The sequence below is a fragment of the Bemisia tabaci genome, chromosome 1, assembly GCF_918797505.1.
Source record: "Bemisia tabaci chromosome 1, PGI_BMITA_v3".
NCBI lineage: Eukaryota > Metazoa > Arthropoda > Insecta > Hemiptera > Aleyrodidae > Bemisia > Bemisia tabaci.
The window spans coordinates 62,533,868-62,559,477 of NC_092793.1; the positions used below are offsets into that span (position 1 = coordinate 62,533,868).

Genomic DNA, 25,610 nt, shown 5'->3' on the forward strand with positions numbered 1-25,610 from the left:
TGAACTCTTAAACTTGGACAGAAATTGCTGTGTATTTTTATTTTGTTTTTCTTCTTTTTTCCCCTGAGTACCACAAATCTCTTCCTCGATAATATCGATTCCTCCCGGTCAGGGTTGTTAATATTGGGTTTCTAAATCCGTATGAAAAGTCTGGACATCTTTAACCAACGAGATTTAGCATCACAGTCTTGGCCAACGTGGCAGTATCCTCCTATACAGGTGCTCCAGGTCTGGTCCAGCAGCTGATAGGGAGCCTTGCTCTTTGTGGAGCGTCGCGACACGCGACGCGTCCAGAAGCGATGGCCTAAGTGACAACTCTGCAACTCCCCGCCCTCTGTTCAGTCTACGGACCAGAGTTTTTTGATAGGCTGATTAATCGATCAATTGACTTTCTGAATAATCGAAAATTCAGTACTAAATTCATTCATAATTGAATCATAATTGATCTATTAATCTCCTATGTAACCGAGCAATGCGCATGTTTAGAAACTTTAAATTTTCAAATCAATAACTTGTATCGTAGGATGCCTGCCAGGATTTCCAGGCGTAAATCGGCAGTTAACCTGAATAAGTTAATCAAAAATTATGTATTCTGAACATATTCAGTGATAATATAGCGATAACCAGCACAATTATTTCCGTTCTTTCCCCTGAAATCCTTTTTCCCCACAATACAATATCAGCACTAATGGGCTTTGAGGTGTAATTTTAGTGGTGCGGTGATTATCTTCATGAAATTTACCCATAGGAATTTTCCAACACATTTTCAACTAATCAGTAGTTACTAATCGATTTAGCAATGGATCGAAATATTATCAATCGATTTAATGGGCGTTCGATTAATCGATTGACTAATCGCTAATCAAAAATCTCTACTACGGGCCCATGCTCCAACGAGGTAGAAGCTGGACCAGTCGCTCCAGATCCGCGCTCGTAGTCGGACGCCTGTCCTCTCGCACTTCAGTGACCCACCCGTATACGCATAGTCCTCGTCGCACACCCGCGTTATCCCTACGGGCTCCCCCTCAAAATACCCCGAACCTCGGAACGAAACCCTAATCGGAAGATATACCGTGAAAGTGACACCAACCGCGGGCTCTTCTAAATGTCTAGTGCAAATGATCTCACCTAGAATGACTAGCGAATACCTCGTCACGTGGAGTCGATTGATCATAATTAACTCGCAGAAACTTGTCAAAAGAAGGTGAAGCCTGATCCAACCCCCCCCCCCCACCCCTATCAGCGAGAGTCTTCACCCTTTACCTCTCTTATATTATCTTACTCCAATCCTAATTCATTGCTTAAGTACCTAATAGGAAATTAAACAGATTAGACCAGTCGTATTTATATTAAAAATCCTTAGAGATATTAATTTTATTTTATTTATTTATTTATTTTTTTTTTTAAAAAATTGGTATTGTTTTAATGTACCGATTCGTACCGTAGTCTTTCACCTTCTTTTCGGCATGGCTTTCGTATTGAGTCGGATGCCCTCGAGGTATCATTTCGGCCTTCCGCGACGTTTTCGTGGTAGGTACAATGTATCATCTCTCCTATGTATATACCGTGGATGCCCTTAAGGTGATTCGATGGACGCCATATTTTGTGTCGGAAAGGCATGCGATATATCGCAACCATTGGTTGTCTGTCTCTCCATGTCTCATCCATCCCAGTCTAAGGTATCTGAACTGTTCAGAAAGCTTAAGTTGAAGCCGTAAATGGTGGCGACACCAAGCTAGACATAAGCTAATTTTACGTCAAAATTAGAAAGAAACAAAAGTAAATTTTATTTTACTGACAATGGTTTCAAAATATCTTCGTTTGACCTCCACCGCCAAGCCCCCCCCCCCCCCCCCCCCGGGCACCCCGACCACCCCCAAACACTCCCGCGTGATAGACTACAGAGATTCTAACCTCAATTCACAACAAACATAGGTAGCACTTCTAAAAATCTAATCATCTCTAAAAATCTAAAATCCATCATCTTTCATCCAAAAATTCTCGTTTTTCCCCAAGTTAAGAGCATCCACGGTATTCTTACATGTAGAATATCCCATTTAATGTCCCTCTAGTGCCATGCAGAACAAAGAAAGACACACTCTTCCTCTACGTCGGGGCCTCATTTTTGGAAATTCTCCCTCCGCCGCAATTAAAATTTGATCCCTTCTTGATCAAATCCTGTATGATTTTCAAGCATTTTCCAAACTTTTTACAGTTTCACCCCTCTCTCCCCTCAAATGAATTTTAGAACCTGGGTAGAATGAGGGCATACTGCCCCCCCCCCCTCTCTCCCCTTTGTCCTTATCGAGTTACGCATGAGTTATCGTTTCCCAGATTAAAGAACGTAACTGCAAATTGTATTTCTATTATTTCCCTGCTGAAAATGACCACGTTGGTAACAAGTGCGTCTGGCCCAACATGGTAGCGACAGGGTGAATGGAACCTGTTATCACATATTATATCAACATGTTATCACCATGATATCAACATGTTACCAATATGATATCACACACTGAAAAGAAAAGTTCCAAAATGCTTAAATTTAGGCGCGCTGCACGTTCTTAGGCTTAATTTTTATCGCGGTCACCAGAGAAGTGACGCTGAGAGATACCGACAGTCAATGTTCGCCAGAATTAAGCCGCGCTGCGCCCGAGTTCCCAAGCGGTCACACATCGAAGTACTAACTACGCCCGACGTTGCTGAACTTCGGTAATCGCCCGAGTGTCGCTGCCACTTCGCCACGGACGCTCGCGTGGAGGAGGAGGCTAATTTCGCAGTAATAAATGTCCCCAGATCTGGTTCAATGATTAGAAGCAATGATATTCTAGCAACTTTGTACATCATTCAGTTTCACAATGAAGGATACGAAAATAATATAAAGTAGATCAAGTTTTTGAAAAAGAGGAGTACGAACAACACATGAAAAAAATAAAATAAAATATGGACGGATAAATAGTTATGAAAAATGAAAATATTAAAAAAGAAATAAGATAAATTAATAATATAAATTAATGAAAAATGAATAATATTATTAATAATTTATTACAGCATATTATAATGTATTATATGATTTATTATTTTTATGATATTATGATTTATCACATTAATAATATAAAGTCGTAATATTATTTAATAATTTTTATAATTACTTCCTGGTCCCATCTTAATTGAGCAACATTCTTTCGACTTTAAGCCGCAGATATATATGAAATTTTATTCAGTGCACTAATGAGTTTTGAAAGTAATATAGATAAAATAGGAAAAGGAAAATTTACTCACAGAAAAAATATCAACATGGATTCAAAAAATTAACAAGGCCACAAAGGCTAGAATAAGAAAATCGTCTTTGAACATATCTATGGATCAACACATACAATAATAAGACGCCAACCGAACGTTTCCCACTTTCTCCGAATATATACTGAAAGTTCGGTGTGAATAATCGAATGATCGGTTTCCGTCACCTTTAAAGTCCGGTAAAACCTTACCGAACTCGGTTGTTCGTGTGTTCCAAACGCCGTAATGCCGTTTGGTTCAAAAAACCCAATACCTAGGTTCGTGCCACCGAACAACCGTATACCGAAGGGTTCGGTAAAATCACCGAACTTTTTTTTCAGTGCAATGATATCAGTATGTTCCCATGATGGGACCAACAGATACCAACCTTCACATCAACTCTTTATCATGATGGTAAGAAAGTCCAAAATGATATGATCATGTTACCATATTTGTGCAATATTGTCAACAACATTTTTTTAAAATCATGTTTATATCATATTGGGACTTGCCATATTGCTAGCATGTTGGTATCATGTTGGTCTTTTATCCCAAGTTGATATCACGTTGATACTATGTTGACATCATCATGATACCAACATGTGCGGTTTGGGCCCTGTTGGTAACAACATGGTCTCAATATGTTACGAATAGCAGGGTTTTTTAATTACTTTTTAGGCTTTTCAAGCCAAGTATGTAGGTAACTGTTTCTCCCTATTTTTTCTTGCAAATTCTTCTTATTACAGGCAAGACTTTGAACAAATTGCTGTTACATTCCTTTGAAGAATTGAGACAAAGGAGGAGTATCTTTTTGGGCCTTTTCCGGCCCAGCTGGATTTTGCTGAACGTTTCATGTTTTCAAAGTACTAGGTCTAGGTAGACTTCATGTCAAATATTTTATCGAACGAAGCCCGTGCAAAGGTGCAGCAAGGCCTGAACCCCAAAATCCTGGCATCGAAAAATCGTTGATTTCGCTGATTTTTTCGACTGTTTTCACATTTTCAGCAGATGATTCCTTCGTATTTTCTTTGCGTACTTTTCATTTCTGGCTTTTAAAAAGGCCTCCGATGAATTAAAAGAGGCCTTACGGTCCATTGTTGCCATTTTTGGCCAATTTTTAGGGTTTTCTTAAATTTTACACCCATAGAACTCAATTAAACCAAGAACCGTGTACGTTTTTGAAAAGGACGCAAAAAATGAATAAACAGTGTTCAGTGAAACTTTATTCTAGGTTGCCAAATTTTCGAGAAAAATCGTTCCAAAGAGCCAAAAATGGCAAAAATGCGATAAATTGCCACACCCAAGGTCCAAGAGAGTGCGGTACAACTTTTATATTGACGTACAATAACAGCTTACCCATACATACAACAAATCAAAAAATTATAGTTGTACCTGGATTGCCACGATGTGAAAATTGACCGGGATGTCTAATTTAGCGGCCTTTTTTTCCTTGAAGGTAGCTCTTTTGAATGTTTTGCGACCTTAGTCACCCTCCACAGGTGAGTACCATATGCATTTCTCAACGTACTTTTCATATCTGGCCCTAAAAATGGCTTCCTGTGAATTATAAAAGGCCTAACGTCCATCGTTGCCAATTTTCACCAATTTTTAGGAGTTTTCTCAACTTTACATTTGTCTAATTTAATTTTTTCTTAAAACCGTGTACATTTTCGGAAAGAACGTAAAAAGAATATACATGCACAATGTACTTTGTCATTTTTCCTACATTTTACTCGGAAAAATGACCATTTTGGGGCATTTTCGGTGTTTTTCCGACTGCTATCCCCTGCATAATGCAGATAAAATTTTTCGTAGCTACGAGATTCAATTATGCCGATGTCTTTTTAACTGATGAGTCCGGAAATGACCTTAATTTTTCCCGTCCACCTCTTAGTTTTCCGGGAAAGCAACTTTATTGCGGGAAAATGAGCAAATCCGACGCATATTTGTCGTGCATGCTTTGTATTTTTATAAATTTTCCTGGACCCGTGGTAGCATGTTACTCATGTATTTTGAGCCGCTAAAGCCGAATGTGACCTCGGTTCCTTTTTATCACACTTCAGATTTCCGGTAAAGCCGAGTTTTCCGAGCCTAAAATTGTGTATTGTAAAAGCTTTGCCGGATCGAAGTGTATTCAAAATTCATTGTATGAATGTCTGCGACATGTGATACATCGGTTTGGACACATCGGACCTTTGTATTTTGATCTGTTGAATTCAAATATGATCTCAGATTTTTCCGATCACCCATCATTTTTCCGGAAAAGTCGCTTTTCCTAGGAAAACGCTTTTTTCAGATATTTTTGCGATGACTTTTGTGCTCTAAGGAGTTTCAGAAATTCTCCGGCAGGTGATAACGAATTTCTAAGGTCATATTCGGGTTTTTCAGCTCACAGCATACATGTGTGTGTGTGTGTGTGTGTGTGTGTGTGTGTGTGTGTGTGTGTGTGTGTGTGTGTGTGTGTGTGTGTGTGTGTGTGTGTGAGGGAGGGTGTGTGTGTATGTGTGTATGTGAGGGTGTGTGTGGGTGTTCGTGTATTTCCGACTCATCGTGGGTTTTCCGATTTTTGCTTGGTTATATTTCCCTCATTTTAAAAAATTTCTGGGTGAAACTTTTTGCGATGTAAAGTAGAGAAACAGGACTACCATTCTGCGAAAAAAAAACGGAGATCGAAGTATTACATTTCGAATGGTGGGGGCGAGAAGTGGGGGGGAGGTTCAATTTTGTGAGCGCGATAACTCGCGCAAATTAAAAGCTTTCACCCCGAAATTTTTACAGAAGGAAGATCTTACTTAATTCTAGGCTGGTATTGAATTTTAGCGAAATCGGTTGAGCCGTTAAAAAATGGCGAGCTTTGAAAGTTTTAGGCGGGGGATGTGCGGCAAAAGAGGAGGGAAGCCGCACAGTGGGTCACGACCTTAAAATTGGTGGACAAGACGGCAATGTTTTCGCACAGTGGGTCACGAACTGAAAGTTGGTGGACAAGACGGCGATGTTGTCGCACAGTGGGTCACGAACTGAAAATTGGTGGATAAGACGGCAATGTTGTCGTACAATGGGTCACGAACTGATGAACTGATAATTGGTGACACGATGGCTATATTGTCGCACGGTGGGTTACAGACTGATAATTGGTAGACTAGACGGCAATCTTGTCGCACAGTGGGTTATGGTGATTCATCCATCGTCATTCAAGCTTGCCACAGCGTTTAGGAGTTTCAGAAATTTTCCGGGATCCTCTTTAGGTCTCTCTTGCTGTATTAAGAGGCACTGAACTTGAATTTGACCCTCACTCATTTGCTGGTCGTTTCGTGATGAAACTTGCTTTAAGTGCCGCAATTGTCAAGAATTTTAGTTTTACTACTTTATTTGAATGATAATCTACCGTTTTCATACCTTTAGAATGAATTTTGAAAATATCAAACGGTTCCAAAACTCGGAGATTTTCACGAATCATGCGAAAACCGCTAATGTCCAGAGTCTTTTCTTTTTAATTATTCCGTCCCAGACAGAGGAGGAGCTGGAAACTGTTAGGGATCCTTTTCTACAATCCTTTCCTGTAATAATTAACTTCTGAACATTTTTTAATTCCGCATTTTAAAGGCTCCTACAGTTTTTTGAAGTTTGAAAAAACCCCGGTATTGGTAACATATTGAGACCATGTTGTTATCAACAGGGCCCGAAACGCACATGTTCGGTTAAATATTTGGCTTGGAGTCTACCTAGAACTAGTACTTTGAAAATATGAAACATTCAGCAAAATCCAGTTGGGGCCGGAAAAGGCTCACAACGATACTCTTTCTTTGCAAAGTTGAAATGAAGTTACGTTCCTCTGTCTGGAGGCCGGCCATTGAAATTAATATAGATAGAGCGATAGACAAAGGAGACATGGAATGACCCCATTATTTGAAACGGGTATTTGATTTAGGCGAGGAGAGAACATGAAAGATTAAGTATGTAAGGTCCCTCGTGGATTGCCGTTAATTAGTCTAGTACTTTACCTCCTTTGTCCATTGCAATCTCCCGCATCCGCCTACTTACAGGATCGTTCCATTTTTCCTGTGTCTCCCTTGTCCATAGCTTTCCCTGTCAGTCTCAATAATCAGTCCACGGAGATGCGACGGGTTGAATTCGCCTAAAGTGATAGAACGCAAACTGCACTTATTTCCCAGAATTTTAGCATTGTGAATGTTAGATAATTTCACATCAACCTCGGGGATCAAAGTCTTCAACTTGAGCTGGCTGATAGCTCTAATCACCCAAGCAGCTCTAATTACTCACAACAAGACCGTAACGGTTATTAATTAGGAGAATTCTCATCTTGTAAACGCTTCTTACTTACTTCGGTATTTTCCGTCCGTATTGAACTACCTGCGCAACCGAAGCCCGTTTTGACTACATTTTGCAATGAGCCGGTTATGCTGATCACAGAATCGTGTTCTGATGGTTCAAGCCCATAGATTTGCCTGAAATGACAAGATTCATCTGATCACCAACATTTTACTTCCTATATTCACGAAGATATCATCCTACGAACAACAAAGTGTATGACGTCATTCACCTCAGTGGTACATACCATGGTTTCTTCCACCCAAGACTCATCAATAAATGATAAGCCCATATCATAGATCAAAGTAGAGCTCTCAAAAAGGCGTCATGTGGCGTCACTGAATGTCACATGACCCCACGTGACGCCACTTTAAGAGCTCTTCTTAAATCGTATGATGCATTGGTTGCTTGAATGGAAACATAGGTATATTCGAATTGTTTGCAGTAATGTACTTCTGAAAGAGTAAAGATGCCATTAATTATTATCTTATACGGCGCTAGTAAATCTGTTAATAAGGCTATGATAAAAAAATTAATACGTTAATATGTTAATGAGATGATAGATTTTTTACTTTTCAATGCGTCATAATGAATCGAAAGAGAGAAAATGTTAATTCCCAGTATTAGTTTATTGATGCATATGATTCAGATCGAATTACAATTAGTTCACTTTACTTACGAAAAAAATTGACTCAGTTCATTTTTATAATGATTTGAAATATTGTCTCATATAGGTTTCAATTATTGCTGCAGTGTTTTGTAGAAAGTGGCATTCTGACTAAAGAAACTTTCTTAGAGGTCCTATGCAATGACAAAGCGCAAAAAAGCGAGAATTACCCTCAGCGTATCCAACGAAAAAGCAAGCGTGGAATTAGGGGGAGGGGGGGGGACGCAGTTCAGTCGAAAAAACAAATTTTAAAAATAAAAATTTACAGCAATGACAATAACATCATCTGACGCGTCAGGCGCAACCATGGAAATAGAAAATATGCTATGACATTGCATAAACAACGCATATAACACTACCGATCATACGCGTGTACGCCTTTTAGCTTTTTTACCATTTGACGAAGAAAATTCATAAGAGCGTATCTTCGGCTCTCGGACTACAAAATTTCGTTTTTATACCGCTTACCGGAAAACAGACCGCGGACCGCAAACCAACCACCCCCCCCCCCCCCCCCCCCCTATGTACAACAGACGCGTAAAATGGTCACGCGCCCAAGGATCGCACCAGCGTCTGAGGAAGTGTTCGGAAGTTATATCGGTTCGCGTTTCGAATTTGTAGATTTATATACAGGGTGTCACACGAAAAAGGGGCCACCTTGAATATCTGCCAAACGCGTCGGAATTTCGTAAAACGGTAGAAGGCGTGTTCGTTTATATCGAGGGGGACACCTTTTGGCGTATTTTACATTTTCCCAAACCGCGGGAGGGGCGCGGGCGGGGGGTGCACCACCCGTAAGTCGAACCTTTCAAATGGCACTCCTACTTTCTTATTTTAGAAATCAAGTCTACGCAAAAAAACAAGTCACACTGTCAAAACCGAATGTAAATCGGACAATTTTTCAGTGATAGAAGAAGTTGAAACATTTTTTTCTCGCTCTTTTCAAAAATTCCCCACGCCCTATGGAACTGCCTTATCGAACCAAACTTTCCGCCAAAAATATTATTAAAAATTGCACTTTCGATGAAAAAATAAAAATCTGCTGTACTCGAAATCTGGAGCACGCGAAGCCCTTCTTTGCGACATTAAAATTCGTTTTCCCGACCATTTCTGAGGGGCGCTCATCGGGAGGGAGTAGTAAGTTTTAGACAAGAATTATTATTATTTTTTCTGAAGCATGAGAAACCGTGTCCATGAAGAAACGGCTAAGTAGGAAAACAAATGGATTAGCTTTTTTGGGGTTGGATATAATGATCTAAGCTGAACATTGATACTTCTGAGGACGCTATTGTTCGAATATTAATTCTTGTCTAAGACTTACTACTCCCTCCCGATGAGCGCCCTTTGGAAATGTTTGGTAAAACGAATTTCAATGTCGCAAAGAAGGGCTCCGCGTGCTCCAGATTTCAAGTACGGCAGATTTTTTTTTTTTTTTTTTTTTGCATTGTTTGAGAACTTTTTGGCGGAGAGTTCGGTTTGATGTCGCAACTCCATTGGGCGTAGAAAATTTTTGAAAGGAGCATGAAAAACATGTTTCAGCCTCTGCCAATCACTGAAAAATTGTCCGATTTACATTCGGTTTGGACAGTGTGACTAGTTTTTTTTGCGTAGACTTGATTTCTGAAATAAAAAAGTAGGAGTGCCTTTTGAAAGGTTCGACTTATGGGTGGTGCACCCCCCCCACCCGCGCCCCTCCCGCGGTTTGGGAAAATGTAAAATACAGTAAAAGCTCGTTAAGACGAAAAATGAAAGGACCGATAAAAATTTCGTCATAAGCGGCTTTTCGTCTTAACCGTTCTTCGCTTAAGACGAAATTTTTCGGCATAAGCGGCATACAGGGTGATCCAGACCACCCGTCCACTATCTTTTTATCGAAAACGGCGGAGAATTGAGCTTCGGGACCAAAACCATCCTGGGTAAATCGACCCTAAAGAATCGAATGAAAATATTTTCAGCCCCCCAAAATGACCCCTCGGGGGGGGGGGGGGGGGGTTGGGGGGAGTCCCCCCCGTTTCTCGCAATTTTCAAACGGGAAGGGTATGTTTTGACTTTGGGCTCAGAATCTACGGTAAAAAATAAGAACATTTTGTTCTTTGCACTTTTTCCCTAAACCCCCATTTTTTGGAGTTATGGGACATTTTTGGGGCAATTTTCAGTTCGACGCTGTAAGCGGCCAAATCATCCAAATTTCAAAATCTAAAAATTTCCTGAGAGGAGAGGTCAATACCTTCTTATTGATGTGCCACGTGACCCCTGTTGCTCCAAAATTTTGGGGGCCACGACCCCCCAAAAATTTTGGGGCTTTGGAGGGCCATGAGTAAAAAATGCCGAAAGGCAAGGGTATGTTTTGACTTCAGATTCTGATTCTACGCGAAAAGTTACGTAGAATTGATACGGTGCATGGCCTGACACTTTTCTGATGGGGCACAGGGGTAACCTCCACACCGGTTAAATTTAAAAGTTCAGAGACCCCCTGTGCCCCATCAGAAAAGTGTCTGAGGATAATGGGACCCTCAAATTTGGATTCCTTGGGGTCGATTACCCATGAATACGCATTTTTTCCGAGTCTCCACGTCAATTTAACGAACTTGATTTTTTTTTAAAGGGGGCTCTGTCCCCCACCTTTAAGGGTCGGCATTTTGGACCCGGATGGGCCGATTTTGGATTTCTTGGTATCGATTCAAGGTAAAAATTTCTGTACGTTCTGATTCCGATGAAATAATTTCAAAATTTTGACATGAATCCTGACTTTTGAAGTACGGACCCCCCTTTTACCCCCCAAGGGGCGCCAGGGGGGCTCTGGGACCATGAAGTTCGTATTTCTTGGGGTCGTTTCCCTATTCATCCCCGCGATCCTGGACTTCGTGCGACCCAAATTAACTGAAAAAAAGGCCTGGTACGGTAGGTCTGGGCCACCCTGTATAGTTTTCAGTTATTGCCAGGCTCGGACTGGCGTGAAAAAAGTTAGGCCGCGGCGACGCATCGTGAGGGCCCCCACGGGGGTGGGAGGGTGGGGGGAGACCCCCCAGGAAAGAGAGGTGGCCCGGGGGATTGGATCTTTTATATCCCGAGAATGCAATTTTAACCTCCCGGACGTTTGTAAAATTGTTAACTTTTAGAGGTTTGGATTGATACAATATTTGACTTAAAACGGAATTTTGAGAGCACGTAAGTTTTATTTTGCGTCAAAAAATTTCACTGAAATTACTCGTAACAGTGGAGGCGTCCAACTCGAGGGCCCCGGTCGTCGAAAACTAATGAACCCTTAGATTACAGAGTCTTAAAATTAATAAAAACAATTCTGGGGCCCTCTTCCTAGGGGGCCCCGAGAACGAGGGCAAAGACAGAAAATAAAAATAAAAATTCTGGGGCCCTCAGCCTCGGGGGCCCCGAGGATGACGGCAAAGAGAGAGAATTAAAAAAACAATTTTGAGGCCCTCTTCCTCGGGGGCCCCGGGGAAGAGGGCCCCAGAATTGTTTTTATTAATTTTAAGATTCAGTAATCTAAGGGTTAATTAGTTTTCGACGACTGGGGCCCTTGAGTCGGGCGCCTCCACTGTTACGTGTTATTTCAGTGAATTTTTTTGAACTAAAATAAAACTTACGTGCTCTCAAAATTATGTTTTAGGTCGAATATTATATCGTCCTCGAAGGCCACCGGGGCCTCCGAGGACGAGGGCCCCGGCCGCGATCGCGGCCTAGCGGCTCTGGCCAGTCGGAGCCTGGTTATTGCTGCAGTGTTTTGTAGAAAGTGGCATTCTGTCTAAAACAAACTTTCTTAGAGGTCCCATGCAATGACAAAGCGCCAAAAAGCGAGAACTACCCTCAGCGTATCCAACGAAAAAGCAAGCGTGGAATTAGGGGGAGGGGGGACGTAGCTTAGTCGAAAAAACAAATTTTAAAAATAAAAATTTACAGTCAATGACAATAACATCAGCTGACGCGTCAGGCGCAACTATGAAAACAGAAAAGACGCTATAACATTGCATAAACAACGCATATACCACTACAGGTCATATGCTTAAACGGCTTTTAGCTTTTTTTTACCAATTAACGAAGTAAATTCATAAGAGCGTATCTCCGGCTCTTGTACTACTTTCGTTTTTTTTATCGCTTACCGGTGAACAGACCGCGGACTGCAAACCACACCCACCGTATGTATATCAGACGCGTAAAATGGTCACGTGTGTAAAGGTCGCACCAGCGTCTGACGAAGCGGTCAAAAGTTAAATCGGTACGCGTTTTGATTTTTCGGATTTATATATGTATATATCAGACAGATTATATTTGTGAAGTCGGCTAATAGCTCATTTTTTGTTTTCGCATTATGAGAAGCCGAAAACTGAAAAATGTTGTTGGTAATTGAACAAATTTAATTATTTTTTGCTAATTTATCATTACCTACTTTGAGCCTTCTGATCCCCTAAATTTTCGTGTCCTATTACAGTTCGTTCTACCGCTTTACTGGGCCGATTTTCATCATTCTTTCGGGCATTGTCATATGATAGTATCTAAATGAGCCAGCTCCATTAAAAATGACGCCCGGGGGCTCGCGAAGCTAGCTGTTGAGGGCTAGACGCCCTAGTAATCTATAATAGATAAAACAATATTTTGTAACTAGTGCAACTAACCGACTAGATCATTGAGAGCTACTATCTTTGGCTGATTTTATGAGGTACTTTAATGGCGGAGTCAGAAATATAAGATCCTAATCACATGATGCTGTGCTTTTGTGGCTGTTTGGGAAAGGAGTCCTATAATCTTGAAAAGCCTAAAAAACTCTTCTCGGACCGCCCCTGCCCCTCGGCCCCCCTCTTCCCTCCCACACGTCAGCGGACACGTCACTGATGAACCTCGTCTTTAAAATCAAACGATCAAAGGCCAAAATGAAAGAAGGGTCATAAGTCAAAATAAGTGATCTGAATTTTTTTTTTTTTTTTTTTTTTTTTTAGTATAAAATTCCTAGCCAAAAGGAGACTAGTAAAACAATAAGAACAATACTCTTTTTCTATAAAATATCAGCACTTCGGTGCTTTGAGCTAAGATTTTTAGAGATTTTGCGCTGACCTCAGAAATTTGACCTGGGAAATGGAAAGTTTTCAACTTTCGATTAATAATTGGTAGCAATAATCGATTAAACAGTCAATCAAAATTTTTAGAATTGGTTAATCAAAGGAATCGAATCGGAAGATAGTCGATTAATTAATTGTCAATTGAAAAACTGCTGTCTCCCCCCCTCTGTAACGCACTCGCAACAGAAACTCAAATCCCCCTCCGCCGGAGCATCACTTATTTTATGAACCACCTAATGAAATGGAAAATAATGAAGTCAATCTTTTTTCTTTTTTTAAACTTAGCAATCTAGGTCTGTGGGCTTATAATCCGATTTAAAAAGAATAAAACCAAATTACATCTCTCTCATTTGTAAGTAAACCCTTGCTGTAAAAAAGTAGCTCAAACTGATATGGTTGATTAAATGTTTCTCTTATGCAAGAGACAAAAGCAAGCGTCATTGATAACCTATATATATATTAGTCAAAATTCTATGTGCAAAGCCTCTGAAGAGATGGCATGGATGCAAATGATAGCTGAATTTTACCATCAGGAATGAAGGCAAGTGTATTAATAGAATTTGGAATTTTTAAGGAAGGAAGGAAGGAAGGAAGGACGGTGGGACGATAGCCAAACCACTATTCCGTGGACCCGTCCTCCGATGAAAAGAAAAACATCTAATTATTTTCAGTCCAAGGAACGTTCTGGGAGCTACCCGGTGGTTCTGCTCATGAAGGCAACTGGTCGAGAAATGTACTAATAATAATTGCAAAAAAAATATTTAATTTTACAGGGCTCCAATGTAGCACATTAGAGCAGAAGGAAGAAATTTGGGAATCAAAAGCCCTCCATTGGCGCCACATAAAACATGTGCGTCAGGACCACATCTCCAAAAAAATGTCGTACCAGTTTCTGCAGAGTGGTCAAGTATTTCCAGAAACGGATAGTTTTATCCTTACCATACAAGATCAGGTCATAGCAACCAAAAACTATCAGAAGTTCATCATCAAGGATGGGTCAGTCAAAGACGACTGATGTAGGAAATGCCACCAGTTCCTTGAAACCATCGAACACATCACGCCAGGATGTGAACTGTTTTATTAGCAGGCACGGCATACACCAACACTCAACAGACCCAACACAGTAGCTAAAATAATACATCAACGAATCGCTCTCGACCGCAAGCTTCATTCAGACTTGAGTCCGTATCATAAGTATTCACCGGAGACCATACTTGAAAATAGTAACGTCAAATTGTACTACAATCTCTCAATCCAAACTGATAAGGCCATTCCGCATAGTAGGCCTGACCTTGTTCTCCTTGACAAGATCGGAGAAACCGCGTTTCTCCTTGACATTGCTGTACCATCAGATGCCAACATAGCTAAAAAATACTCTGAAGGAATGGAGAAGTACACGCCTCTGGCGCATGAAGTCGAAAGACTCTGGTAACTGCATGAAGTCCGAATAGTGCCTTTCATAATCTCGACCACAGGTTTAACACCTTACACATTCGTGGATAACCTGAAACGGTTACAGCTTTCCGTTTATATTCACACGCAGGTCCCAAAAGCTGTGATGCTTCATACATGTAACATCGCCAGAGCTTGCTGGAGTCCACAATGAGCAGCATTATCACCTCTCCATAATTAAACATGTTTTTTATCACAGCTCCCTCCCCCCTTAAATATTTTACACAACCTAGTATTTAACTTGAATTAAAATTTCGCGAATCTTGAATTCTTACGCTGTTTAGTCATTCATTGTTTTATTTTCTCTCCTATCTCTCTCTTCTTCTTCCCCCCTTAAGAGTCCCCCTCATGTAATTTGCTCTTCTGTAGTCCCTTCTTTTTGAGACTTGGTTTTGGCCCGTCTGCGTAGAGCCCGTCCGAAAGCATTCTTTTTTCAAGAGATTTTAAATCAATAAAGATATAATCATAATAATGCTTTGCTGCCGCCGAGTGGCTATATACCAGTCTCGGGTGATTACAAAAGATATATCAATGGCACATCTTATTAAAGAATTGAGAAAATATTAGTCTTCGATCACATATATACGAATTTAATGAAATTGGGATAGCCTTTTTTTTTAACGATAATTACAGCTTTAGTTTGTTGGTTTTAGTTGCAGTTAATGGTTTGAAATAGCCAGGGGTGCTTTTTAATTTTAAAAATCCGGCAGATTTTGTGAACCTTAGAATCACGACATCATAAGAAACGGGCTCGTCTTTAATTCATACTTCAAAGACTGGATATATTAATAATTTTTCATAAGGAATTACCCATTCCATATTACTCATAGCGTGGCAACACCGTGCATTTTATGAAGTGAGATAATTGGAAAAGCTTCATTTTTAAATTGTGCACGACTGCACTGTTGTCTCCGTTATTCACTCTTTAACTGTGAATTATTGATCTTCGTCTACATAATAAATATGTTGAGACCGTCAGTACCTTTGCTGCAGTGATGAATTAGTGAATCTTGGAAAATGAGAATTATTGGACGTATTTAACCAGTGGCGTGGCGTGCATTGCGATATCGATTGAACTGCCCTTTAAACCCATGGAAAAGGATCGATAAGAATGTTCGCAACGGACACTGTAAAAGTCGATTCTTTACCACAGCTTCATTTGGGGAAATATTGATAATCGATCATTTACGCCTCGCCACTGATCTAAATCAAAAGGATCTATATTCATTTTGACGTGACCCGTGAGATTCATTCCATAACAATACTTTCATGACAGGGCTCATGTCGCAATAGATATAGCTCCTCTTTATTTAAATACGCCAATTAATGATGTATCTTCCTTGGGCTGCATTAAGCAGAAAGAAACCAAATTTCATCGAATTATTCCTTTTTGAAAACAGGAAAACCGTCGTAAAGATTTTTTTTTGAAAATCCGGGAATTTGCGTCACGTTACAGGAGAAATCCCCTGAAATTTTCAATAAAATATACATACCAACTGCCGTTCTTCCGTAAAAAAATAAACGATGCGATGAAATTTGGCAGTGGTAGATGTGACGTGTCTTCTTTTTTCTGCTTAGTGCGGTTCTATTGAAAAACGCATAAACAGCAAGCATAATTTCTACCGGACGGTACAAAGGACGACGAACCAGTCTTATGGGAAAAGTGGGCCCGGTCAAATCGGCTGGTTTTTTTTATGTACCGAGGTCTCAACCTACTGATCAAAAGTGGCAATGGGCGTTTCTTCCTATCTCGAGGTTTTACACCCCCCCCCCCCCCCTCATTTTGGGGTCAAAGTTGCCAATTTGGCGTATAATTGGTGGTTTTGACACCCGGCTTTGTTGGTCGCCTATAAGATTCTGTAATGGTCTTTTGAGTCAATTGTATCCTCTGAATAGGAAAGAGATTACCCGAACTCAAAAACTGAACACTTTCGCCGTATAGGGAAGGGGGGGGGGGTGTTTTCGCCACCGATTTCAGCGTCGGCGAGTCGCATTAAACCGATCTTTTCGCCATGTTTTGGAGAATTTTTATGCAAATGATTGCGACTGCAGAACTTGCTTGAAAGGTCGACTTAGATGCAGTTCAGAATATACCCCGCCGGGGGGGGGGGGGGGGGGGCGGCGACCGACTCGAACAGCGAAACTGGCTTGCGCGGGTCGGATCAAACCGATGCTTCTACCATGTTTTGGAGAACTTTTTATGCAAATGACTCCGGATGCTTCTTGAAAGGTCGACCGAGTCACAGCTCAAAACACAACCCCTGGGGGGGGGGGGGGGGGGGTGTTGGAAAGTGCGCAACCGAACTCGGACAGCAAAACTGGCTTTTGCAAGTTGCATCCAACTGATCGTTTCGTCATGTTTTGGAGACTTTTTATCTCAATGAGACCGAATGCATTTCGAAAGGTCGACTGAGATGGAGCAAGGTATATGCTGTAAGGGATAGGAGGCCTCTCAATCCGCACCCTCCCTCGCAATAGGATCTCTCAGCGTAGGTCAATGTGGCACTGACACTACTATCGTGGCACTTTTTAACGTAGCTATTACGATTAAAACTTAATATCATTTAACGCAATTCCTTTTAAATCTCGAGGCGAAAGGCGATTAGTTTGATTATGAAACAGTTGACATTCTGCTAAAGTTTTTAATGCGCGATAATACAGTGCGCGATATCATCTAAAAAATCACCTTGATTATATATTTCTGAAATCAACCGACGTCATATAGCCTCAGCCGAGGGAATCATCTGCATCATAAGCTGTCGCTTATAGAATCATTGTGCTCAATCGGAAATGCGTGTCAGCTAAAAATGACCCTTGGAATTATGTATGAGTGATGGTGGTGGTAAAATGTGCCAGTATACTAGTGCCAGTGCCACACTGATTTATGCTGGGAGATCCTATTGCGAGGGAGAGTGCAGATTTAGAGGCCTCCTTTCCCTCACAGCACATTCCGTGCTCCATCTCAGTCGACTTTTCAAAATGCAGTGGGTCTCATTGGGATTAAAAAAGTCTCCAAAACATGACGAAACCATCGGTTTGATGGAACTTGCGAAAGCTAGTTTCGCTGCTCGAGTCGCCCCCCCCCCCCCCCCCCCGGCGGGGTATATTCTGAGCTGCATCTTAGTCGACCTTTCAAGCAAGTTCTGCCATAAGAAATTCTCCCAAATATGGCGAAAGAATCGGTTTAATGCGACTCGCCGACGCTGAAATCGGTGGCGTAAACACCCCCCCCCCCCCTTCCCTATACGGCGAAATTGTTCAGTTTTTGAGTCCAGGTGGTCTCTACCCTATTCAGAACTAATACCATCACAGAATCTTACAGGCGACCAACAAACCCGGGTGTCAAAACTACCAATTATACACCGAATTGGCAACTTTGACCCCCAAAATGATTGGGGGGGGGGGGGGGTAAAACTTCGAGATAAGAGGAAACGCCCATTGCCTCTTTTGATCAGTAGGTTGAGACCTACAATATATCAAAAAACCAGCCGATTTGACTGGGCCCACTTTTCCCATAAGACCGGTCCGTCGTCCTTAGTAATTGGGAAAAATAGTATTACCCCAATTGCAAAACGTGCTGAACCTTCCGTAATGAAGTCGCATCATGAGAACCTCTGACTTAGGCCTTTCAATTGCTATAGGTGGAGTAAATTCATGGCTTTTAGGACGGTACATTTCACATCAAGAAAAAATTAGCTTAACCGACCCTTCGTAATATTTCAAAATTCAAGACTTCGTATTTTCTTCAAATGGCAAGTTTTATGTCAGTAACATCCTCTTAAACAGAACTTGAATCCCCTTTTTGTCTTTTCCTCCTCTCCTAGAATTTTGATTAAGTCCTTCGAGGCCGTTCACAAAATTCGTAACGTCCCAGGGGAGGAGGAGGCCGTGAGCCCCTCATTTTTTATGTTACGAGTTACGGGTGCCTCAAGAAGGACAGTGTTCCAGGGTTGCGTTGCGTATTTAAAGCTTGAAGGTTTTTTTTTTTTTTTTTTTTAACTTTTTAATACGTTCCTTTCGTTATTGCCTGTATTCATTTTTTGACGAATACGAAAAGCGAAGAAAAAATGAAAGTTTCTCTGTGTTTTTTTATTTTTCATTTTTCGAGAAACTGTGTTTTGGGACGATGAAGGGATAGAAGAGCCCGATTTTCAGCGGTACGTGTCCATATGTGGGTTCCTCTCCTAGAATTTAGTGTAATAATCAATGACCGCATTAATGGGGGTAGCAATCATACGATACTTTTGTTTTTGCAGGTAGCAAATAGATGCAGTTTTTGCGTGTTCCTTCTTCCTTATCAGCAGTTAATCTTATCTCACTATATTACAAAATCCTAAGCCCTAAAATTATCGAGATCTGTTCCGCGCTGCCCTGAAGTTACCATTAGGGCGAGAGTATGGAAATTTTACGGAGTTGTGACACCTTATGTGCTGTAGCACGGCGCGATCTCCCTTTTGTGAATTTTTCATTTTTAGCCGAATTATTGCGGAAAATCTGCAAATCTATTCTTGCCGATTTCGTGACTAATATTGATCCCGTGAACTTGAAATTCGTCATGATGAAGGAGCGAGCTGAAATGGTTAAGCTGAAGCTTTTTTTCCATACAATGTTTACAATTGGTCGAGTTATCGCGAAAAATTTAAAAAATTCACCGTGTCTATGTCAAGGTGTACAGAGCATACCATTGAAGTCCCAACATAGACCCTTCTACCCACTGATGCAGCCTTATATGCGCACGTGCACCTCGAAGCCCGATTTTTGAAATTCTCACCCACACGAGAGTAATTGCCTTTTTTCCTTTGCGAAACTGGGAAAATAATGAAGTTGTCTGATTGCGCAGAATTAACACGGATTCTCTTTAAAGACAAATGAGCGTTTTCGAGATTTTTTGGATAGACGACAGCGTCCTAAAAGACCCATGAAACTCTCGCGCGACAGTTTACAAGCCGAGGGTCGCAGTCACCCTCGCCCGGACGTGAGCCCTGCTATGCATATATTCTTATGGGTGTCAAGGCTCATATCTTAATGCACATAGTTCCGTTTGGCAGAAATACGTCCAATTCTACGGCAGTCAATTTTAACTACGTTACGACTGATCAAAAGTCAACCATCCAGAGTCAGCTGGGAACTCATTTTACCAAACTAAAAAAAGAAAAACCTTGGGGGCCCAGATGGTTTATGCCTTCGGTCCTACCCTCTCAGTTCTTGGAACAGGGATAGCTGTGTTTACGCATATATTTTGACCCTTTCACTCAATCGCTCTGCTTTCTCTTTGTTGTCTTCATTGTCCTACAGAGCCTACTCTGGACGAAAACAAAACAAATCTACGATCTGATGAATCCCTACCATGGATTTTAAAATTCAGTCTCCCCCGGCGATGCGATCAGAGCGCTCGTGATAAGATTCATTCCATTAAGAAGAATTGAATGTTTCCCGCGTTTCGGCGAAAGTGCGTTTTTCTCACATCAAAACAAAAAAAGTTTCGTTCAGAAAGAACACTCGGTTGTTTGCGACCTTACTACCGGAAAATATGTCTTGCTTTCCTTTTACTGTTTCATTCCTCTTAAGTAAATAAAGAAATCAGTAACCACGCAGTGCGAAGCGCCGCTTAGAAGCGCGCAGCGCTTCCTGGGGGTCGGGTCGCGGAGCGGCCAGGGGGCCTAGCCCCCTAGTGATTCTATACAAAAGTTCGAGAATTGAACTCATCCTCCACTCAATCCGCTGATTCTATTTACTTGATTACTCTCTTCTTATTTCCTTTTTAGTGGGAGGAAAAGTTTATGATCTTCCGATTGCAAATACCTTTATTTGAGCGACTGCTGCTCAAGTTCGGAGGTTGAACATAACTTTTTCCGTACTTGTGAAGTTTCTGTAACGAAATGAAATTATGATTGCTTAATGGATGTGCCTGTTGTAATTGATTTCAGATGTGACCTGATGGCCACATGATCGATATTAAAGAATGTTTTTAAATTTGCCGAAAGCTATTTTTGAGCCAATCGACATAATTTCAGATGAGAACCGAAGCTACGTTTGTTGAATTCTGGGCAATGGTTGTAGAATTGTCTCGAAATTTGTGGAACTTAGAAATCATCGCCCGGTATAAATGTAAATGAATGAAACAGATTTAATTAGAAATCGGGCTTTGAACATCCCATCACAGAATCTGTTTTCTGGCGAATTAACGGTGGCTCGTCATTTCAACTTGTCTTTAATGATGTTGACTGATATTGGATGATAAATCGATATCACACTTAAATCGTTCAATAAGTTTAATGATCATTGGACCAATCCGTCGAAATCATGGCGAACGAGGTTCTATGCCTCTGAAGGGAAGTTGTTAATACTGTTGAAGAGCATTAGGCCTCGTTTTGCCCTCATTTGGAAGAAAAAACTACATAAGTATAATTTAGTCAAGGTTGATTCGATCTCATTTCCAGTATGGGAACAGATTTGCATTTCAGGGATTTTGAAACGGGTCGATAGTTTTTCCAATAATATTGATCATTGAATGAAGATTGGATTGGATTGCAAATAGCGTTAGGAATCACACTAATTTCATCGGTTTTTCGTGATTATTTGGGTATAGAGAGACTAAAAAAACCCTATCCTGCGGGATACGGGGGGGGGGGGGGGTGGCATTTCTCACAGTCACCCCATAACTCGTTTGTAGCAATCATCTCAAAAACTACTAATCCAAAAATCATTAATCTGATTGCAAATGGAAGCTCTCAAATTTCTGTAAGACACGAATTTCCTCTTTTCTAGGTAGGACCCTTTTCTTCCCTCCCTAAAAAGGTGACAGTCACCCAAAGAAAGACGTAAAACTCGTTTTTAGCGGTATCTTGAACATCACTAATCCCAGCAATGTTTATTTAGTCTCAAATGGAAGCTCTCAAAATTTTGTTTGACGCCTATTTCTTTTTTTCTTGTTAACAACAACCTCCCCTCCCCTTCAACAGCGGCGGTCACCATAAAAAGACCGTATAATCCGTTTCAACCGATATCTCAAAAACTGCTGATCCAAGAGTCTTTTAACTGGTATCAACTGTAAGCTCTTAAAATTCTCACATGATCGAAAGACCACTGATAATTGCAGAACTTTCTTCTCTTCCCTTCTCCTTCGCCGCAAAAAAGAGAAAATTGTTGGCTAATATTTTAAATGTAGTTTATCCAAGCAGAGATCTGCCAACGGTCTTTGAGAATTGTTTGTATTTGAATTTGTTTGGAATAGCCGGTAGTTCACCTTGAAATCAGTTCGTGAATGGCCGCAAGGCACCCTATTCTGATTTTATAATGACACTGTGATGCGGTGGAGTACCGCCGCACGGAGGGCCAGCAGCCGAGTTTAGCCGGACAAACGTCCTCATAGGCGCCTGAACTTGCTAATATGAGTGAATGTAAATGTTAAGAGGTTATTTGGATAGCTAAATCCATATTTTGGGTTTCTTTTAAGAAATTTTGAAGTTTTTGATGAGAATTATTCAAAAAAGTTGCTTTATCAACGCGGAATTAATAGCCATTTTTCACTTCAGTCCTCAGAGGCACCTGATTTTTTTTTGTGTTAAAAAATTGTTTTCTGAGGGTTATTTTGGTGAATAAATTAAAATTTTACTTTCTTTGTTCAACATTTTTAAGTTTAAAATTCAAAAAAATTAAAAATGATGATGTATGTATGGGTATTATATGGGAATATCCCGTATTTTTCAGCGGAATTAGCATGGAATCACATCTCGCTCAACGAAACTATTCATCTCTCAGAAAATTGCCAAACATCTCTCAGAAAATTGCCAAACATCTCTCAGAAAATTGCCAAACATCTCTCAGAAAATTGCCAAAAATTGCAAGTAAAGCATAGAAATTCTCAAATATCAGAGTGTGTCCTGTCATCAAAGTGACCATTTGAACTCTCCAGACACGTCCAGGAAATTCAGGAGTCGTCTGCATGCCGTGTTTTTTTCTGCGGAACAAGAATTGAATCTCATCTCGCCCAACGAAAAAATTCATCGCTCAGAACATTGCCAAAAATTGCAAGTAAAACGAAAAAATTCTCAAACATCAGTATGTTCTTACTTAAAATTGACCATTTGAACCCTCCACGCATGTCCAGGAAATTCAGGAGTCGTCAGCATATCGCGTATTTTTTGGCGGAATCAATGAAAATATTGCTTAGTAGAATGCACTTCTTTTGCCAAAAATTCGAAGATAGAACGGCAAAACCGGAAGCCATTTTATTAAAAAATTTTATGCAGAACTAGTCATATTTTAACCTCAGAAATAGGGCCGCAATCGGATTGCATTTTGCAAAAAGGAATCACTAGCATTGCAATGATGCTAAGATTGTGCAACTTCATCTTTTGCAATAAAATTGCGGAAATCGTGAAAAACTATGAAATTTAGATGGTAATTTTTGTCTTAAATTTACAGTTTTTAGCGAGTAAAATAGAAACTATGAATGGATAATCGGGTTTTTCCTCCAAGACAAAAGAAGTTGCACAATCTTAGCAACATTGCAATGCTAGTGGTTCCTTTTTGCAAAATGCAATCCAATTGTTTGGACATCCAAAATAAGAATAAATAGATTAGCATAGGATAGCTCCATTACACGGTATGCTTGCAATTTGGCAACACTGCCTTTCATTCATATGGACACATCTACGATATAACCGATTTATATCGGAAATCCTCATCTAGAATTGATTTTCGTTAGTGTATGTACATTGAGAAAAAGCATTGTTGCCAACATGCAAGAATCGCCAATGTCTGGCACGTGAGTGATATAACATGAGAAATTAGCAGAAAATCCTCGATCTTGCGTTGCAAAAAAATTCATAACTCACGGAATTGCAAGAAGTTGCAAATGAAGCAATGAAAATTGAGATGTTTAGGATGTATTGAAGCACACGGTACAGGTTTTACCGTGTTTTACAGGTTTACCTTTCCAAATCTTTCCAGTAAATTTCAGACCACTTTAAACCTATAAATTGTGACATTTTCATACTCAGTTTTTAATGGGCCTGTTGCAAACTTTTGCTAGAGCAAAAATTAGAGTTGTTTCTTGTAGATAGTGCCTCAAAAATCACGATGAGCGCATCGGCAAAGTCTGAAATGCACTCATAACTTCACAATCTGCGTAAGAAATTTGCGTTTTTTTAAGCTTCCCGCTTCAAAAACGATACTACGGCACAGGTGAACATTTTGTTAGAGGAGTCGCTCCATCGTCGGCGATATTCATCATGGCCGACGCTTGCGCGCAGTTCCACGCGTAATTCGAGGAGAGTTCAAGGTCAATCAATTCGGGCGTGGAAAATATGAACGTTAACACACCAATTGTTACCTGGTCTAATCCAGTTCAGGTGTTATCTCATCCCATCAAACGTGTTTTGGCGGATTGGCGTCGGCCATGATGATTATTGCCGACGATGGAACGACTCCTCTTACAAAATATTCACCTGTGCCGTAGTATCGTTTTTGAAGCAGGAAGCTAAAAAAACCGCAAATTTCTTACGCAGACTGTGAAGTTATGAGTGCATTTCAGACTTTGCCGATGCGCTCATCGTGATTTTTGAGGCATTATCTATAAGAAACAACTCTTATTTTTGCTCTAGCAAAAGTTTGCAACAGGCCCATTGTGTGTACCAGACTATATAATGCACAAAATTGATTTCAATATCTGGAAGTAAAGTGAAAACATGTTAATCTTGCCTGATAAAACCCTCGCCATGTTGGGAAACACTCGAAGGTTTGTGGAACATAACCTTTTGGATGAGCGTTGAATCAAGCCAGCATAGAGGATGAATAAATACACCACTCTCGTTCGGAAAAATCTCGGAATCGTAGTCTTATTAGTGATAAGACCCCCAAGCCTTGTGATGTACAGATACTCCGTGAGATACTTTATCGCTCAGTGGCGTCTATTTTCGAATTTTCCGGACAAGCCGAAATGGACTTTTGTCCAGCTAAATTCGATTCCTGGCCCTCTTTGCGCCGCGGCCGCTGGTTTCTTGGCACTGAAACTGTGTTTCAGTCTTTCAGCCTCGTGTCTGTCGTTCGAGGACTTTGCCGAGGATAAAATGATGAGCCTCTTTCCACGCAAAGTCACCACCGAGGTTCTAGATGCTTCTTGAGTTTTTCGATTTGCGATTAATTATTAATGCATGACCCCTAGGGTGGCTGAAAGTCTGAAAAACTGGGAAGTGACAGGGAGTTTGTAACAACCGGGAAAAGTCAGAGAATGTCAGGAGGATTGAAAAAAAGTCTATTATGTGTAGTGCGGCCAAACGAAAAACGCCGCATGACTTTTGGATACTCCCAAATTTCCCTCAATGAAATGTTGTTCAAAAAGTCATGGACATTTTCCTTGAAAACGTTATGAATATTTTTATTTAAAACTTTTTAAAATCTTTTATTTAAAGATTCGCTTGAACGAATTGCTGATAAAATTCTTCGAAATTTCAAGTTATTTTATCAGCGCTAATTTTGACACGTCAGAGGGTTCATTTAAACATGTTCACGCCAAGAAGAACTGCATACATCGGGTTTTCGTGCAACATACCGATAGTACCTTTTAGCATGAATAGGTTCATACGTCGATCTTGCCTGTACGGCCGTTATGGTGTCCACTATAAGTATTATCACATCATTAATTCTCTGTTGGAGCGACTCATTTTGCTTTTTTTCGAAATTCTTGTAATAAATAATATAATTGTGTTTATATTCACAAGATCTATGCATAGTCTTCATATTTTATTTACCAAGACATGGAAATATGCAATGAAAAGAGTGTTTTTCACCATCAGGGATTTTTCTAAGGG

At 40.5% G+C, this 25,610-nt stretch overlaps 1 protein-coding gene across 2 annotated transcripts in view; it reads left to right on the forward strand.

Annotated features, from left to right (window-relative positions):
* crc (bZIP transcription factor crc) overlaps window positions 1–25,610 on the forward strand; it is a 71,537-nt gene that overhangs the window by 36,515 nt on the left and 9,412 nt on the right. The window contains exon 1 of one of the 2 annotated variants that reach the window (XM_019045950.2): window positions 1,255–1,530. The exons of the other annotated variant lie outside the window; for it this stretch is intronic. Coding sequence (XP_018901495.2) covers window positions 1,467–1,530 — 64 coding nt within the window. The 5' untranslated portion in view covers window positions 1,255–1,466. Of the gene's footprint in view, window positions 1–1,254; window positions 1,531–25,610 lie in introns of those variants that run through there. 2 annotated transcript variants of the gene reach the window in all.